We start from the raw sequence: 18,292 nt of genomic DNA on the forward strand, positions 1-18,292 counted from the left end.
ACTTTTAGTGACGTCACTTCCTCGCTACCGAATTGTTTCAAAATGGCGACGTCCATAAAATTTCGTTAAATGTCAATTTTCTGTATTTTCATCGCATTTCCATCCTTACAAAACATCGCCTGAGTAGTTATTCTGCGGGAAGATTCTCTCCATTGTAAGAATATGTTTCATGGTTCACTTTTAATGATAATCAAGTCAGTTGTTTAGGGATAGGATTCGAAAACTGGTTTGATTTATTGAACTGTGTAGGTAGTGTCACATGACATAACTCATCTGTTGACTTTGAGAATATAGTCGAAGAAAGAAGAAAGGCAAAAAGTCAAAGAGGGAAAGATGTTGTCTGAAACGTGTACACCTTGTTCATCTCCGCATCCTGTTTTGCCACCGATAATTCGTAATGAAAGAGATCGTTTATTTCTACAATCGTTGACAAAAGATATCGACCACGAATTGCGAAAAATATCAGACCATCATCCGGACCAGAGATACGCATTGTTCAGAAAATCATTCGATAAGGTAGGTAAATTTTCTTGACCAATATGATTAAAGAATCCAAAAATTTCAATTCACGGTCTCCTTAATATGGCTCTTATTTTAGGTGATTGACCATGTCACTGCTTATAAACCAATACTGACAGCTATTCAGGCAGAATATGAAGAATGTATCGAAACTATCATTCGTGGAAACCAACAAGCTTTCTATCTGAATGGTAAATTGAAAGCTTTGGCTTCAGAACCGACAACAATGAGAAACTACAAAAAACGAATCGATGAATTAGAGCAAAGGTAAAAAAGACGTCTGAATGATTACAGAACATATTTACTTTATTCACTTGTATTCTACTTAATGAATAATTGTAATGAATAATTGGATTGAATTATCAATTCAGAATATCCGTTATTCGCGATAATAATCAACAATTGGCAGGAGAAATAGAAGATTTGAGTAGAATCAAAGAGGAAAGAGAATATCGTAGAAAACAGGTAGAAGAGCCACCGAAAAAAATTGTAAAGAAGGACAGCAGACAAATCCCTGGTATTTATAGGTAGTCTATTTACTGACAGAGATTTAATTTGTATATTTGTGTAAAGGTATTGGGTAATCTTTTATTTTAGGATTAACAATTGAGCAGAATACAGATATAGAACTTTTGAAAAAAGAGCTGACAAAAGTCGACAAACAGTTGAAAGAATTGCGCCATTCGGAAAGAGCTAAATATCAACCGCGTGAAATCAAAGAATCTTTGAGAGTTCAACTTTCTTACAAAGCTGATTTGAGGGATACGTTGATTAATGATGATGAATATCTGAAAGAACGTATGAACAAATTGAAAGTAGCTCTAGAAGCAGCACGTGTTTATAATGAAATATGTCCTCCGCATCAGACTATCGGGGAAGTGATTACTGCAGCGTTACATAGAGATGTAGTTTCTGAAGCTCAGAAGAAGGACCAGGAGAGTAAAGATCAAGAGGAAAAAGGTATTTGTCAATTGATATCTTATAATTTTGATTTCTTTGAAGAAAATCCATCCTGATTTAGATGTTTGTTATTTCATTCAGCGAGACTCGGTCCCGCTCAACTGAGGCGAGATACAGTCTTGTCTGAACGCGAGACTTCGTTAGCTTCTGTTGCTACATTCGAAGATGATGATCCTGCCAGGGAACAAGAAGCTGATGTTATACTAGACTATATCGAGAAATTTAATGAACTATTCGATAACGAAAAATACGAAGCCGCTGCCATTCATGCTGCTAATAGTCCTAAAGGCATTCTTAGAAACATGGAAACACTGCTGAAGTTTAAAGGTTTGCCGATTTCCTTACATTAATATGTTTTCATTCATCGATATAATGCAAATTTTGACTTGTTCATTATTCTATAGTTGCAGTTGCAAAAGATGGTGAAAGAGAGCCACTTTTAGCATACTGCGATGCCATCATGTCATCAGTGCTGGCTATAGGAGTTATTCCTAGTGAAGAAATGTGTATTGAATGTGTACAAACTGCGTTAGCGAATAACAGATTAGATTTACTTTTACACTGGATTGCTCAAGATAGGTTGGTTTGATAAACTCTACAGAGAAAATTGTTTTAAAGATTTCTCGAACCTAATCTCGAACGGCGTTTATTTCTCAGGTTGAAAATGACCGAACAGGTTGGAGATCTTGTTTGTAAAAGATGCATGTGTCAAGGATTGTGTTCATGTGGCTGTCAGGGAATGGCACAGAAGGTTTATACTGCGGTAGCCGCTCATGACAAAGTTATAGGATGTATGTTACATCAGGGTAGAGTGATTAGTGCAGTAGAATACGCCGAACGTAAAGCTTCATACGATCAGAATAAATACGCTGAATTATTAGAGGCATATCCGAGTCCACAGTTAGCACAGGCGTTATTCAGACCGTTCAATGATGGAAGTCGCCATCTTCCACTAGGAGTTGTTGTCCGTATACTCCTACATACAAACCTTTACGAACAAGGATTCCTGTTACTCAAAGATGTTATCACGAATCGAGAAGGTAGAGTTTTAATCGTGCTACAAAAATTATATCATCTTTCAATTTTTCATGAATTAAATACTCCTTTTGCTTACAGGTTCAGATGACCTGCATAACCTAATTTTTGAAGATAATGTGACAACGGAAAATGAATGGATTGATATAGCGAATAAATGTGAAAATCATGGATTTGAGAATATCTCAGTTGAACTCCTCGCTGCAATAACTGTGACATCAGCAATGACATTAGCAGCTTCGATTATAGACTACACTAAACGAACATTCGATGTCTGAAACTAATATAATGAGGCTTCGATGTCCTTCATATGTTCTTTCTGCTGTCATGATATGGTTGATCTACTTTTTGTCATAAATATCTGTGATTTTATTTATTTTACAAAAGATGATGATTGCCCGAGAAATCTTCTTTTGTTCTAATCTATTCGGATGTAAAAACGAAGTATATTGCACTGTTTTGTAGTATTATGAACTAATAAAGTGTCTGTAACTGCTGTTATTCTTATGGCTGTTATGTATATATTTTCGTCTCTGGGGACTCGTCCTATAGTATACTGGTAGTATAAGTCTGAAGATTCACTGATTCAGATTCAGTACAAGACACTGAATCTCCTTCGCGATTCATGATTAAATCAACACAAACCATTTGCTTTAGAAATACATAGATAAGTTTATTTACGCAATAATGAGAATGAGTAACATCATTAAGTTACAAAATGAAGACCGCGGGATATGATTGCGGCCACATTTTTGCGAATACCCGGCAGTGACCGCGGCCGGCTTTCATGCCCGACCCTCTGTGGCATGCGAGGGGTATTCAAGGATGTGGCGCCATCTGTAAATAATGGCTTCTGTCAGAAATGTATTGAAATCTGTCGATTTTGAGGTTTTTGGACGTGTACAAGGTATCTGTGCTATAATAATATTCACTCTTATCAGCACTTAGGTTCATGAGATTATATAACTAGGTTTAGAGAAAATATTTGATGAAGGAAAAAGGCTTCAAGAGGGTAGCTGCTCTCATTAATTTCCAAACTTTATTGCTTCCCAACTGACTTACTTTACTTAACTGATCGTTAACCCTTTCCCAATTTTCTATCCACAGGTGTTTTCTTTAGAAAGGTGAGTTAAGCGATTATCTTTTTTCTTTCGCATAATCTATCATCCAATCTATAAGTAGTACGGTATTTTCACATAGTCAGTAGCAGGTAATCAGAGTGCACACATGCGCATAACATAGGCCTATATTGGTCCAAAATAATCTTATACATTTCTTTTCAGTATACACGGAAAACTGCTCAGCAACATGGGTTAGTTGGATGGGTGATGAATACTTCAGCTGGCACGGTCAAAGGCCAAGTTCAAGGGCCTGAAGAAAAACTCATTTTGATGTAAGTTTATTAGATACATCTAGGGTAGATCGGTCTCCTATGATTGTCTATTTCAGACATTTTTCTATTGTAGGAAAGATTGGCTTAAAAATAAAGGAAGTCCTTCATCCTGGATTAAAGAGTGTTTATTTTCTAATGAAAGAAATATCACAAATTTAGAATATGAAAATTTCTTTGTTAAAGGTGGCTGGTGAAATAAATCCTCAAAACTAAAAATAGCATTTTGCGTTGTATAGAAATTCGCATTATCATAAATATTTATTGTTTGAATGGAATTTGTTACACTTTTCATGTTTACATTTGTTACGATTGTTATACCATGTAGCATTTTGCATGTTTTGCAGGAAAACTTGGTTGAAGACGAAAGGCAGTCCTAAATCCCGTATAGATAAATGTACATTTACCAATTTAAGGACATTAACTGCACTTGAATTCTCATCATTTGACATCAAAAAGTAATGCATATAATCAGTAAAATGTAGTGCACTTGCATGAAAAGTTCTTCATCAATTTTCCTGCCATTTCAATCCCATTTATGTGAATGAAAAAGTTTTGTTAAAAATATAATTTTATAGTTTTACTGAGAGAATAAATATTTTTCGAGTAAAATTGGTTGTTGTGTTCTCTGAAGAAATCCAGGAATTTATTTCAAAATTTTCCGAATACTAAGGACCAGTAGGGAAGGTGGTGCAACTTTTGGATGGATACCAGTATAAGGAAAAAGCTCAAGACAGACCAAAACCATTACAATTTCACAAAATTACAATATTTATTTTACATTCAATGAATTACATGATATCATATATTCAATGGCCTTACAAGGCTAAGTGTAAACAATTTAATTAAAATCAATTTTCATTAAAAGCCGTCTCATTTGACACGCATGTACATGTAGTTATAAAATAAATGCACATAACTGAAGTCTCAATGATTTCATTGTTTATGGAGACTGTGAAGTCCTAATGAACATCCATCTGTATGGATAGTGGGGTCGTATTATGTAACTATATTACAACTAAGATACCTAAAAGTAAATTTAAAAAAAGTCAGTTTTGACTACAAAAAATACATTTTCGGTGTTGGTTAATAAAGATTATAGGTAGCATACCTGCACGACTGATCAGATAAACTTAGTTCTGTTGAGAGCCTTGTGGGCAAAATCATCATCAGTGATTTTATCCCAGTCGCTTTGTCCCATGCCGATCATGAATCCAATTTCACGTTTTCGTACTTGATCTTTGCCCTCTTCGATATCAGCCCAACGAACCTATAAAAGTAAATCCATCATTAAGTTAACCTGAATAATCCGAAAGAGTTTGAATAATAAACATCGACCAATTCAGGAGTTCTATGTACCCTCTTCTTTCCAGGTTCATTAGTAGATGTTCTCGACGTGTAGTCGCTTAACTTCAGAAACTCTTCAAGTCCAGCAGGAGAATCTTCACGTTTTCTCTTCATGTTGAACCCATCCAGTCGATCTGAAATTATCAAGCGCCCAATACTCAGAAACCTGTTCGCAAATTGTTTACACAAAGCAATAGATGTGTTTGAAAATTAGATAGTAATTAAATAGTTCACTTCGACAACCACAGAAGTTTTAAAGCTTTTTACAAATTATAGATTTAAGTTGAAAACAGTATCTAAATGTACGTCGATAGTAACAAATGAGCGAATAAAGTCAAATAAATCAAAACAAGCTTCTGATGCGAATTCAACAACTTTTATTTATGATAGAAATCTTATCAATGATATACAATGTATATGTATTTTCAGATGGAAAGTCCCAAATAAAAAAGCGCGCTCATCTTTCGCTAACCAAGACGCGTATTCAGATTAAAATGTGCTCCTTCCCTAACTCCAAGCTCGCCGAAAACAACACATTATTCTCCTCTAGTTGAGCAAGTTTTTGTGATGATGCTCAGGCTCCTGTGGAGTTTCTAGCTCTTTACTGGGTATATGAATTAGTGCTCCTTAGAATCACAATTAAATAAATGATTGTTGCGCAGTACAAAAATAAATAGAACCTTTCGTTTATGTTATATATTTGCATCTTGTATAATGATTATAATCATTATACGCTGAAATTGCAGGTGGATTAACATTCCTTACAGCAATCATGATTGTTAAAAGGTATAATCACAGGGTTTTTGAGACTTGATCTCTTTGTGTCAACAGAATAGTGGCAAGAACAGCACATGGGGTCAGGTGAATTTTACACCCATAAAACTTTTTTTTTAGCCCAGAACATTAAACTTATCGATTCATTTGCCATGAATGTAATAGGAGCATTTTAGAATGTAAAAATATAATGCGGTTATGCGATCTCTCGTGCCTGCGTGGGATCTAGGGAACTTCGATAACCTACGCAAGTGGCAACCAGGTCATTCACCTACTGAAGATGTCCTGTGCCCATGGAGGCCACAGGTAACATACAAATAAATATATAGTGGAATGAGAAATACATATTTCTCACACGCCAGTTGAACCTCTGTTCTATTATGTGTTAGTCATGTGCTCAATAAACATTTCTCTGCTGTATAAGGTACTATTGCCGCACTTCCCCGAAATTTGATTTTGGGGTTCACTGCAGGCCACATTATTGTTTTCAACTTACGGCACTGCCATTGTGCCAGTTCATGCAGATACCTATCAGTGTGCGAAAAATCATGAAGATACAGTAACCACTGAGTTAAATCAGCTTGTTACCGCTATTAATAACATAGATCTGCAGTACGTATGTATCATTAGAATTAGTCTTCCTGATGAGATCGATCTTTTGCCGCCAGGATATATTTTATTCATTAAGAATATATGGTTTTTAAATGGTTTATTTGGTTTGTTTACATTACAAACACATAATATTCCCCTGTGTTTGACAGAACAAAGAACCATTTCACAACAAAGGCATAATGTACTGGAACATCAATTAGAGCTTCATTTCGTTATAAAACTTGACCACCTTTTTAATGTACTGGTGTGTATTTCTTATGTGATAGTGGTCTCCTTTTTTCAAGATAGAATAGTTACTTCAGACCAACCAACAAACACTGCAAATTTCACGCGAACACAATTCATAATCAACCATCAGGTAAAAACTGATGTCAAAAGTAAAATCATGAAGAAAATGCACTTTGTTTACTATGCACCAAATATCAGAACTAACAACATGTTCATCGTATGTAATTGTGACTGATTCACAGCACAGCTGGGTAAAGCAAGAGGAGAGGAATAGCTTTTTAAACTACCGGTATAAATACAAAAGCTCTCAATTAAAAAACTGAGGTAAAACCTCAAAATATTTAATGAGACGAGACATCACAACATGTTTCAAATATTTGAAATTCCTTGCTTCAAGTTTCAATTGACAGTTTTCATATTTCAATATAGATTTTTCATTTTGTACATGGCTATATTAAAATCTATAACTCAAAGATCTAATACTAGATATTTCCATTTTCCTAGCCTGTACTCGTTTTATTGAAACGGTTACTTTTTCGTTGAGTAGCAATTCTCAAATTTGTTCTGAATATACAGCAGCAACCAGTATCACCGGCTTATCACAACCACCGACGGTAGGTTCTATATTCGACGTTTTAAAAACAAAATCACACTTTGCATTTCAATCTTCCTTCGAAAACATTTCAAGCACGCTTAATATTCACACTTCTGATAATGGTTTCGACTTGAAACGAACCATCGCGCAATCAGTTGTAATTTCAGTATCGTGTATATTACTGGTATATCATTTATTGTCTGTCACATCAAAATAATCGCGATTGTATTCAAACTGCTCACAAAAAACCCCCCTGATCGTGGAAACAGTGAAAGAAAAATAAAGACAGGCTTTTGAAGAGATTTATTAAATATATAAAGTGGATATAATAATTTTCTCTAATCTACTAATGATGTTGTACAACACCATAGTTATGTGGATGAAAAAAGCTGCATTTGGGTTCAGTAAAATGGTACCACTTCCTGTAAAATGTATGACAACATAATATCAATGAGTTCTACTCACCCAACTTAGCCTCTGATGTATCCAATTCCCACTTGCTTTTCTTCTGTATCACCTATGTATAGACGTATATATCGTACTTTCATATTATTATGTTCTATGAATATAAAGCTAGAAATCATTTGTTAGCAACAGTTCATGTTCAGCAGTGAATCTGACTCCCTGACAGGAAACAGATACCGTAACCACTCCCTGAATACAGTTACAGCATCAAAGGTTTAGGCCTTAACATAGAAATCTAAAATGTTCACCCAAAAATTATGGCAGTGCGATGTTACATCCTTTTTCCAATAATATCATATCCTTCTTTTTAATTTGTACAACCCTTCATCCATTGGAATAAACATTCATACTTGTAGCAGGTAAAACAATCTTTTATGCATCATATAGAATAGATGATTAAAGAGACATAAAGATTAACTCACCAATGCCTTACTTGACATCTGAAGAGCGTTTTGAACTTAATGCGCTTTAGATTAGAAACCTACCTTAGAACTGAAATGAAACTGTTTGATTAACAGAATACTGAGGAATGAGTTGTGGCGGTGTCTGAGATTTTCATGATATATCTTACATAAGACTTACCTGTAGATTTTCATCATCTTTGGATTATGCACTTATTGTATATAGTAACAATGCGATGATTGCACCAAAGGCATCACTCACAATTTACTATGGTACATGTACGTTTAATTTGCAATGCGTCAGATAAAAGTCAACTTGACGTGAAAATGTATATCAGCGATAAAACCAATACAAAAAACTTCTTGTAAACAGTTTCGACCAACTAGAGATGAAAAAAATCTATAAGGGGCCAGTTTGAGCCAGCCAGCAAAAAACCAAGTCACAGCATAAATGTTTTACACTACATACTATTCAAAATTGCTTAGCGTTTACTACCAAATTAAGATGTAAGGAACCCACACTTCTGGAGTTGTAATAAGTCTGTTAACTGGGTCAGCCAGATAGTTCAGCCCTAGAAATCACCAGTTGGATGCTGCGATCCATGCTCAGGCCCCTAGCGAGCCATGTCTTTGGGGGCTCAACTTACATGAAAGTGGAACTTCTTATAATGTGCCCACACAGATGTCAAGTCCTGGGAGGATAGATTAGCGCAGAAAATTTTTGAAAAGAGGAGCAATTTCACAACTTAAAACATATTTGAGGTGAAAATGTCGCTTCTTTTTCCTACAATTTGGCCTCAAATCAAGCAAGTTTGGAAGCATGTGCATATTCTGAATGAAAAAGTAATAACGCGGAAACCCCTAAATACGGTCTTGATGCTAGTAGCTACTTTTACTAACATCATTTGGCATTTACCAATATTTATCCGCTTACATGAAATTAAAATTGCGTACTCGATTGAATGCTACAGATTTTTCAAGTAACCACTACATGTACCAGTACTTTAACAACCAAATTATCTTGTAACGCAAAAATTACGAAAATAAACTGGACACTGCAGCCTTGTTTTGTACATATATCACTTTTTACTTTCCATTTCACCTGTTTCTCTGTCTTAAACCTCCTATTACAGATCTCACAATTTTGCAAGCACCTGATATACATAACTCTAACAGTACCTCTACACTCATCCAGGTTAGTACCTGGCATTTTACATTTTGCACTGGTATATCAAATTTTGGGAAAAATTGGTTTGAATCAACACAGAGCTGACAGTGCACAGACTACAGTGTAGGGAATGATAATATCCCTATACTGAAGTCAGCGCACTGTCAGCTCTGTGTTGCTTCAAAACAATTTTTCCCAAAATTTGATAAATGGTTTAATTTGATAGCTACACGTGTACAAACAAATAAATAGTAGAAACAGGCGCCTTATAAATGTTTATTATTATTACCATTATTATTATTAGAAAATATTTTTCAACATCTATAATATCTATAACTATACGAATATTCATTAATTGTGTGAATCACTTGATTCCAATCAGTAAAAGTTCAATGACTCAGTTCTGACCACCACAACTTTTAACCTCAGTATTCCTACAATGTCATCAAGTCTTTACCTCACTAGCTGGATCGGAGTCATCCTCCTCATCAGCTTCATCTTTTTCATTATTTTTCACCTTACTTTCAGCTGGTTCTTCGGATATTTCTTCCATTTCAACCTACCAACAGATACAATCAAGTAAAGCATTGACTCACAGGAACAAATCTGATAAGGACAGAGATTATTCTGACTCAAGCATGTACAATGAACCTCAGTTATAGCGGCATCCTGAAGAAGTGGCCTGATATCTAATTTGATATGATGTGGCGGCATCTTCTCCATGTTTTTCAGAATCTAAAAAGAGCATTTCGAACTTTTGTTAAAATTTGCATCCAATCTTCACAGTCTTTTACCACAGATATTCATCAAAGCAAACTTACAGTTTCTATTTCTTCTTGGCTACGATTATGTGTATTCCGTTTTGCGCATATGGAAGGTTCGGCCTGTACTTCTACCGTATAAACCTAACATTTAAACAACAAAATATCTAACCATCTTGTCTTGGTCCTCTATAACCATATTCTTTGTGATGAAAATGAACTTAGAAATTACCTGGAATCCTTTTTGTTTGGCGAAGCTCCAAAATTCCTCGAAATGGATGACTTTTTCATTAACAGCGTCAACTAAAATGAACGGGAAGTATCCATCATCGACCGTTTTCTTGAATGATTTAAGCATACTCTGTCTATAGCTTTCCTCGAGTATAGGCTCATATTCATATTCCATAACCTGCAAGTCAATAATAATATATCCCTCCGTTAAAGATTGCGACAAAATTCAAAGATACCAGCATCAGATTTAACGTGTTAATACCTTTTGTTTTATTACACGACCAGACTCTTCATCTTTGACAGTCTTGTCAACTTCTACCATGAAATAATCGTCAAGACACAGAATTCGTGGAGCAGTGCCTCCATTTTTCATTTCAGTTTCCTTGAAGTAACAATCAAATTACATTAACATGAAGCAAAAACGACATGAGATGTTAAAGCATGTAAAGCCTAGCGCACATCGACACTGCGATTGGAGACAACTAGTTGCTACCGAACGATTACCCCGCGCACATCGAAATCTAGTTACGACCGGTCAGTTGCAGCAACTGCATGGTGCGTGTCGATCGTCGAGATCCAGAGCATATCGACGGATATGACTGCGATTGAGTACAACCAGTTGCTCAAAAGTAAAACATGGGAAACTGGCTGGAACTGGAGATAGATCGACACTTACCAATCGTAACTGATCGTATCCAGCCAGTTCCTCTCATGCGCCGAAAACTGCCTTGCAACTAGTTGTCTCCAATCGCAGTGTCGATGTGCACTAGGCTTTATGGGTAGAAACTTACTCGGATCAGCTTACTGACATATGTTTTACCACTACCAGGAACGCCTCGTAGTATAATAACCAGCTGCGGAGGACGAGTTGCTCGACCCGGATGACTCAGTATGTCATTCACATTAACTACTTCAGGTTCAGCCGGTATTTGAGGAGGCATCGGAGATCTATGATCATCATATCTAGCAAATGATCAAAAAATATTTTTACCGAGGTTGAGCAGAACATCTGCAAACAAAGCGACTAACATTATTGTCTATACCTATTTTTGTAACTGGTTTGATCTCTTCTATCGCGGCTACTTCTTCCGAAATCTCTGTCTCTAGGTCCTCCTAGAAATATAACAGTTTGTACTTATTTACGCACATCAAGAAGACAGTAAAATTGGTCAAGATAGATTATATATCAATATGTCAACATATTTGATAACACAATAAAATGTTGATGTATTCAAGAAAAGTTCAGGTCACAACTGCTAGAAATATACATACGACGATCATCTCTAGAATGAGGAGATCGATCACGTCCAGAATCTATATCTAATCGTCTATCTAGCATACGATTACGATCATTTCTACGATCGTGATCACGGTTTCTGTCTAGCGAATGAGAAAATACATCTTTCTTATCATCGGCAGACTTTCCATGACTGTAGTCAAATACTTCAGGCTGAGCTGTAAGAGTGAAAATACAATAACAATATAGAGTATTAAATTAAATGTCATAACACCAGTTGAAAATGAAAGCATTATTTTTTTTCATGCCAACTTACACAACATACTTATTGTAGCTTCACTGGCAGTATCTGATTTACCATGACCATAATCAATAGATGCAATTGGTTCATCAAACCTACAAAACAGTACATAATATCAATAAAATAGATACATTAAACTCCAATGATTAATGTATGTAATTAAATGGACATCCAGAAGTATTTACCCAGTTCTCATAAACGGATTATTGAATGATCTGTCTTGTCGATATGCGTCAAACCTTCCACCGCCAAATGGACCTTGACGATCTGTATTTGCATGATAGGGATCAGAATCCTATGAAAACATGGTTAAATGTTGCAAATAAAGAATGATGTTGTAATCAATGATCGAAGATGTCTATAATTCACAATACATACATCCATCTGATTTTCACTCCAGTTACTATCACCAGTCATAATTTCATCCTGTAATGATAAATATTTAAGATATATTTGTATATAATTATTTGCCATACAATTATCTGGTTGCTACGGATCAAAATACAAATGGTATTCAAAGAAGCAAGGAGTGATTGGGAAATATCAAGGAGTTTCAACATAGAAAATATGGAGCCATTTGACAGATTCTATACTCTTCACTTCACTAAAATTTGCCAGCTCCATATAACCAGATGATTTAAGGACCAGGAACTTTGAAGGAGATTTCAAGGATCACAGGAGATCAAGTAATTCACATGTAGATATGATTGCCAGGAAAAATACCTCGTCTTCATCGTAGGAGACTAAATTGTTCGTGAATCTATTATTACCACGCCCACATCCAGAAACATTCATAGGAAACTGATCAAATTGGCCTGAAAAATTACAAAAATTATCAAGAGAAATATACAACATTGGTGCATGAAGAGAACCAGCAATATCAACTGTACCTCTTCCTCTGCCTCTAAATCTGCCTCGACCTCTACCCTGCAATAACAAACAGTCTATCATAGAAAATGAATGCATGATTGGAGCACACTTACATTATAATAATTTGCACGAAAAGAATACACTATTGCGTCTTATGCTGTAATGATAATGCATAAGTTGATTGAAAATGATTAATGTTTGATATTTTGTTTGAATTTGATGACGATCTAAAAGTAAGATTCACAAACTAAGCTCGATATACAACTCATAGTACCGGCACATCAAACACATACGTGAAAATCATCCAAGTCACGTTCATCTTGACTGGATTCATCTCTCAAATGTGACTACAGTTTAAATTACATGAATATTAGATCAGTAGAGGATGAAACATTCATCAAACGGTCCATTTACTGGTAAAATTAATTCTGAATGACATACCTGGCCACCTTCCATTTGGAATTTCCTCTGCATTTCAATCTCTGATAATCTAAGATCAGTATCGGATTCTTCCATTTGCCTGAAACATACGATTGATATGGTTATAAACTGCGCAATGAAGTTACAATTATGAGATTTTGGTGATTTTTACCTGTTAGACATTCGGTCACCGAAGAACGCTCCTCTACCACGACCACCCCGCTGAGGCGGTCCAGCGAATGAATCTTCACCTTCGTAATCAACATAAGGGCGACCAAATTGTCCTCTTCCTCCTCTACCACGACCTCGCATACGTTCTGCTTCACCGTGCCATCCCCCTCGAGGCTGTCTAAACCGATTGTTGTCTTCATAATTTCCTTCATCCATGCTCAGATTTCGATCAGAATCGAAGCCAGCGAAGTTACCTCTTCCCCGTCCTCTATTCTGCATGGCTCCACGCATTTGTCTGAATCCAAACTGTTGATTTTCATTTGAATTCTCATCATCTTGTCTTGATCCTCTGAAACCGAACTCAGCTCTATTACCGAATTGCCTAGGATCATTACTCATATCATCAAAACCTCCAAAACCGCGACCTCTTCCACGCTGACCGAAGCCACGTCCTCTACCTCTTCCAAAGTCAAATTCATCTTGATTTTCAGGAAATCCTTGTTCATCGCTCGTATTTTCAAAACCTCCGAAACCACGACCCCTTCCACGCTGACCAAATCCACGGCCTCGACCCCTTCCCATCATAGCATCCTGATCATCAAGAAGTCCTGGCATATCACTTGTATCATCAAACCGTCCAAATCCACGGCCTCTACCGCGCTGACCAAATCCTCGTCCACGAGCTGAAATTTGCTCCTCAGCATCTAGCATATCACCGTCATCAAACCCTCCAAATGCATGTCCCCTTCCACGCTGACCAAAGCCTCTTCCCCTTGTTCCACCCATGCTTTGCTTTTCAGTTTCTCCCGCATGCAATGATGATACATTCATATTATCAGCAGTACTACCAAACCCACGACCTCTTCCTTGTTGCTGACTAAAACCACGACCACGTGTCATACCCATGTCTCGTCTATTCAATTCATCTGATACAAGACCTGATACATTGCCCGTATCACTTCCATCGAAACTCCCCGCTCGACCACCTCTTCCAAGCAGGCCAAACCCACCCCCACGACCTCCACTTATCTCAGATTCTGTCATTTCATCTGACAATCCAGACACGTCATCAAAACTTCCTAAACGACTTCCTCTTCCACACTGTCCAAATCCACGCCCTCTTCCTCTATTACTGTCATTTGGTTCATCTGGGAGTCCTGGTATGTCATCAGTTTCAATATTTCCACCGAATCCACGTCCTCTTCCACGCTGTGCAAATCCACGCCCTCTACCTCTGTTATTATCACTTGGTTCATCCAGGAGTCCAGGCATCTCATGATCATCAACATTTCCACCAAATCCACGCCCTCTTCCACGCTGTCCAAATCCACGCCCTCTTCCTCTGTTACTGTCACTTGGTTCATCAGGAAGTCCTGGTATGTCATCAGTTTCAACATTTCCACCGAATCCACGCCCTCTTCCACGCTGTCCAAATCCACGCCCTCTACCTCTGTTATTATCACTTGGTTCATCCAGGAGTCCAGGCATCTCATGATCATCAACATTTCCACCAAATCCACGCCCTCTTCCACGCTGTCCAAATCCACGCCCTCTACCTCTGTTACTGTCACTTGGTTCATCTGGGAGTCCTGGTATATCATCAGTCTCAACATTTCCACCAAATCCACGCCCTCTTCCACGCTGTCCAAATCCACGCCCTCTACCTCGGTTACTGTCACTTGGTTCATCTGGGAGTCCTAGTATATCATCCGTTTCAACACTTCCACCGAATCCACGCCCTCTTCCACGCTGTCCAAATCCACGCCCTCTTCCTCTGTTACTGTCACTTGGTTCATCTGGGAGTCCAGGCATATCATGATCATCAACATTTCCACCAAATCCACGCCCTCTTCCATGCTGTCCAAATCCACGCCCTCTTCCTCTATTACTGTCACTTGGTTCATCTGGGAGTCCTGGTATGTCATCAGTTTCAATATTTCCACCAAATCCACGTCCTCTTCCACGCTGTGCAAATCCACGCCCTCTACCTCGGTTACTGTCACTTGGTTCATCCAGGAGTCCAGGCATATCATGATCATCAACATTTCCACCAAATCCACGCCCTCTTCCATGCTGTCCAAATCCACGCCCTCTACCTCTGTTACTGTCACTTGGTTTGTCTAGGAGTCCAGGCATATCATGGGTGTCAATATTTCCACTATATCCACGCCCTCTTCCACGCTGTCCAAATCCACGCCCTCTTCCACTGTAATAATCACTCGGTTCATCCGGGAGTCCTGGTATGATATCAGTTTCACTATTTCTACCAAATCCACGACCTCTTCCACGCTGTCCAAAACCACACCCTTGTCCTCTGCCAGAATCATCTGGGAGTCCTGGTATATCATCCGTTTCATCAGGATTAGAAAATTCATGGCCCCTTTGGTGAAATCTTTGCTGATATCCTCCACCCATACTGTATGCTTCTGAGTCATCATGTTCGCCTGGAATATTATCAAAATCTCGGAATGAGCGCCCCATTCCACGCTGAGAATAACTTTGCTCCCTTCCTCTACCTAAGCCATAATCTTCGTCTGGGATTCCTGGAATGTCATCTGTATCTTTATGGCTACTCCTGTGCTCACCGAATCCATGCCCACTACCTTCACTTATCCTAGATTCAGTATCATATGGCAGATCTTTCATTAAGCTACTAAATCTATTGCCCTGTCCAAGCAGTCCAAACCCTCGTCCACGACCTGCATTTCTTCCAGATGCTCCATCATCTGATGCGTCATTCATATCATTAAAACTGTTAAATCTATTACCTCTTCCACGGTCTCTAAAACCTTGATCATGACCCTGTTCATCATCATCTGGAAGGCCAGGCACATCACTCATATCATCATCAAAATTTCTTAACCCTTGCTGAATACCTTGCCCCATAGTATTTTGGCCAATATTATCAAAGAGACTTGGAATTCTACTTCTGTTCATTCCCCGTCCTCTATCAAAGCGTCCGCCTTCCATCTTATTAAATGAACTAGGCATATTATCTGAAACTCCGAAGCCCCGGCCTCTTCTACTGTTTGGAAAAAACCCACTTCCAACTGCATTTCTAGACATGAACCTGTTATCAGATTCTTCGTCATCTGGTATTCCGGGTACACCTTCGAGATCATCCTCTGTTTCCTCTTTGAAATCATCAAAATTAGCATGTAAACCAAGGGGTTTATGCTTCGATAAATCGATGTTTTTATCAACTTCTTGTTTGCTTCGATATTCTTGTGATAAAGATTGATCAGCATTACCAGAAGAGCCACTTAGTCCTCTACTTCTTCCTCCAAATCCTCCACTCCTTTCTCCAGCGACGTCACCAAACTCTGTAGAAGAGCCACTTGTTTGGCGGAAATCTTGACTTGAAGATGCCCACTGACCATAACCTTGACCTCGTCCACGTCCTCCACGTCCAGCTCCAGAAACATCCATCCTATTATAATTCATTCCACTCTGAGAACTATCATTACCACCTAAGTTTTGTCCACTGTTCTGATTAAAACCACTGTTGTTTCCAGACCATCCATAACTTTGATTACCAGTATTAGTAGGAACAGTTTGGTTAAATAGCTGACTTTTATTACTTGACCCATAACTACTCATACCATATCCGGTGAACTGCTTATTCTGTTGTTCTTGTACGGTCTTATTTTGTTCAATCAGAGGTTTACCGTCATCCCCACCACCTGCAGCTGCTTTTTTTCTTTTGATATCAGCAAGTTTCTCTTCCATTTGTTTCTCATATAATTTCCACTGCTGTTCATACTGATGGTACTGTTCTTGATTTGGATGATCTGGAATAAGTAAACAGAAATTTTAGTTTTGCAATTCTTCAGATTGAAAATGCTATTGAAATTTAGAGGTACAATAAACAATTACTTTTGTTTTGTTCCTTCCAGTCATCATATTGCTTTCTCCAGTCTTTATACTGAACATGAAACTCTTGTTCTTCTTTAAGGACAGCTTTTAACGCGGCATTCTCCACAGGTTCTGTCAGAAATTACGACTAATTAGAACATTATTCAAAATTCATATATACATAACTAATCTATTGGCAAAACTTACCGGGTGGTTTGACAGTTTGAGGTGGAGCTTGGTTCTCAGCTGGCGGTGGTGGGGGAGGAGGTGCCTCTTGTTGAAACTGATAAGAGTACCAATTTTTCTGATATTGTTCCCACTGTTCTTGTTGACTTTTCCAATGCGCTGCATATGCGGATATTTGTGCCATTTTAGCCTGTTCTTCACTACTTGTCGGCTCCAACTTGAAAATAAATAAAATGCAACTGGAAATGATTGTCTTTAAGGAGATTTTCGAAAGTTATGACAGGTATCAATGAAACATACCTTTGGAGCAGTATTTACATCACTAGGTGGCGGATCAGGAGGTAATGGAGGTTTTTCCTCGGCCGGAGACGGAGGGACTGGAGGTGCAGGTCCAGTAGTCTTAGATTTCCCATCATCACTAGGCGGTAATGGTGGATATGCCTGCGTCATTGATGTGGTTCCCGTGCCCATCTGCTGAGGTAGCTGTGGCTGTTGTTGTTGCTGCTGCCAAATTTGCTGTTGCTGAACTTGGTTCCAGTACATTTGCGGATTGACAGCTGCGTACTGTTGCATATACTGCTGCATCGCAGGCGACTGCTGCATTGCAGGTGCTGCTGGTGCAGGACCCCATCCTTGCCAACCCTGATACATTATCGATTACGAGGTTTTTCAACCAAATCTACTTGAAAGTCTATAAAATTCAGTAAATACTCGCTCGCTTTTAGGTATCGCAAAGGTAGCGTTCCATTGTGCACGCCATTGATTA

At 38.0% G+C, this 18,292-nt stretch overlaps 3 protein-coding genes across 7 annotated transcripts; 2 read left to right on the forward strand and 1 right to left on the reverse strand.

The window, feature by feature from the left end:
* Nucleotides 1-53: 53 nt before the first annotated feature.
* Nucleotides 54-2,963, forward strand: LOC141909204 (clathrin heavy chain linker domain-containing protein 1-like). Its single transcript, XM_074799593.1, has 8 exons — nt 54-516; nt 599-786; nt 891-1,036; nt 1,117-1,479; nt 1,561-1,806; nt 1,884-2,058; nt 2,137-2,519; nt 2,596-2,963. Exons 1-8 carry the CDS (start codon nt 334-336, stop codon nt 2,790-2,792), a joined length of 1,881 nt encoding a protein of 626 aa, XP_074655694.1. The 5' UTR covers nt 54-333; the 3' UTR covers nt 2,793-2,963.
* A 379-nt stretch (nt 2,964-3,342) lies between these two features.
* LOC141911441 (acylphosphatase-2-like) lies at nt 3,343-4,428 on the forward strand. Of its 2 annotated transcripts, none has more exons than XM_074802462.1 (4): nt 3,343-3,421; nt 3,622-3,638; nt 3,798-3,907; nt 4,252-4,428. In XM_074802462.1, exons 1-4 carry the CDS (start codon nt 3,361-3,363, stop codon nt 4,364-4,366), a joined length of 303 nt encoding a protein of 100 aa, XP_074658563.1. In that variant the 5' UTR covers nt 3,343-3,360; the 3' UTR covers nt 4,367-4,428. The 2 variants fall into 2 exon arrangements, with proteins under 2 accessions (XP_074658563.1, XP_074658562.1); XM_074802461.1 differs by lacking the exon at nt 4,252-4,428 and adding an exon at nt 3,981-4,245.
* Nucleotides 4,429-4,696: 268 nt separating this feature from the next.
* On the reverse strand, nt 4,697-18,268 carry LOC141898107 (uncharacterized). 4 transcript variants are annotated; one of them, XM_074783927.1, is made up of 23 exons: nt 17,827-18,268; nt 17,548-17,743; nt 17,362-17,472; nt 13,487-17,276; nt 13,336-13,414; nt 13,188-13,241; nt 12,915-12,951; nt 12,748-12,839; nt 12,403-12,450; nt 12,210-12,319; nt 12,049-12,119; nt 11,759-11,941; nt 11,530-11,599; nt 11,278-11,449; nt 10,749-10,868; nt 10,488-10,664; nt 10,316-10,399; nt 10,146-10,229; nt 9,952-10,053; nt 7,926-7,977; nt 5,264-5,385; nt 5,016-5,174; nt 4,697-4,931 (listed from the first exon to the last, which is right to left on the reverse strand). In XM_074783927.1, exons 1-22 carry the CDS (start codon nt 18,175-18,177, stop codon nt 5,028-5,030), a joined length of 6,252 nt encoding a protein of 2,083 aa, XP_074640028.1. In that variant the 5' UTR covers nt 18,178-18,268; the 3' UTR covers nt 4,697-4,931; nt 5,016-5,027. The 4 variants fall into 4 exon arrangements, 3 of the variants coding, with proteins under 3 accessions (XP_074640028.1, XP_074640027.1, XP_074640029.1); XM_074783926.1 differs by having other exon boundaries at nt 12,040-12,119; XM_074783928.1 differs by lacking the exon at nt 13,188-13,241 and having other exon boundaries at nt 12,040-12,119.
* Nucleotides 18,269-18,292: the final 24 nt, after the last annotated feature.

The sequence above is a fragment of the Tubulanus polymorphus genome, chromosome 1 (genome assembly GCF_964204645.1).
Source record: "Tubulanus polymorphus chromosome 1, tnTubPoly1.2, whole genome shotgun sequence".
In the NCBI taxonomy this organism is placed as follows: domain Eukaryota; kingdom Metazoa; phylum Nemertea; class Palaeonemertea; order Tubulaniformes; family Tubulanidae; genus Tubulanus; species Tubulanus polymorphus.

Bases quoted from the DNA above. Each gene is read 5' to 3' on its own strand.
- LOC141909204 (XM_074799593.1), top strand. From the start codon at position 334: ATGTTGTCTGAAACGTGTACACCTTGTTCATCTCCGCATCCTGTTTTG. The intron at 517-598 runs GTAGGTAAATTT...CTCTTATTTTAG, and splicing joins TCAGAAAATCATTCGATAAG to GTGATTGACCATGTCACTGC. The intron at 2,520-2,595 runs GTAGAGTTTTAA...TTTTGCTTACAG, and splicing joins TGTTATCACGAATCGAGAAG to GTTCAGATGACCTGCATAAC.
- LOC141898107 (XM_074783926.1), bottom strand. From the start codon at position 18,177: ATGTATCAGGGTTGGCAAGGATGGGGTCCTGCACCAGCAGCACCTGCA. The intron at 17,744-17,826 runs GTATGTTTCATT...TTTATTTTCAAG, and splicing joins ATGTAAATACTGCTCCAAAG to TTGGAGCCGACAAGTAGTGA. The intron at 7,978-9,951 runs GTAAAGACTTGA...GTCTATACATAG, and splicing joins ACTCCGATCCAGCTAGTGAG to GTGATACAGAAGAAAAGCAA.
- LOC141911441 (XM_074802461.1), top strand. From the start codon at position 3,361: ATGGCTTCTGTCAGAAATGTATTGAAATCTGTCGATTTTGAGGTTTTT. The intron at 3,908-3,980 runs GTAAGTTTATTA...TTTCTATTGTAG, and splicing joins GAAGAAAAACTCATTTTGAT to GAAAGATTGGCTTAAAAATA.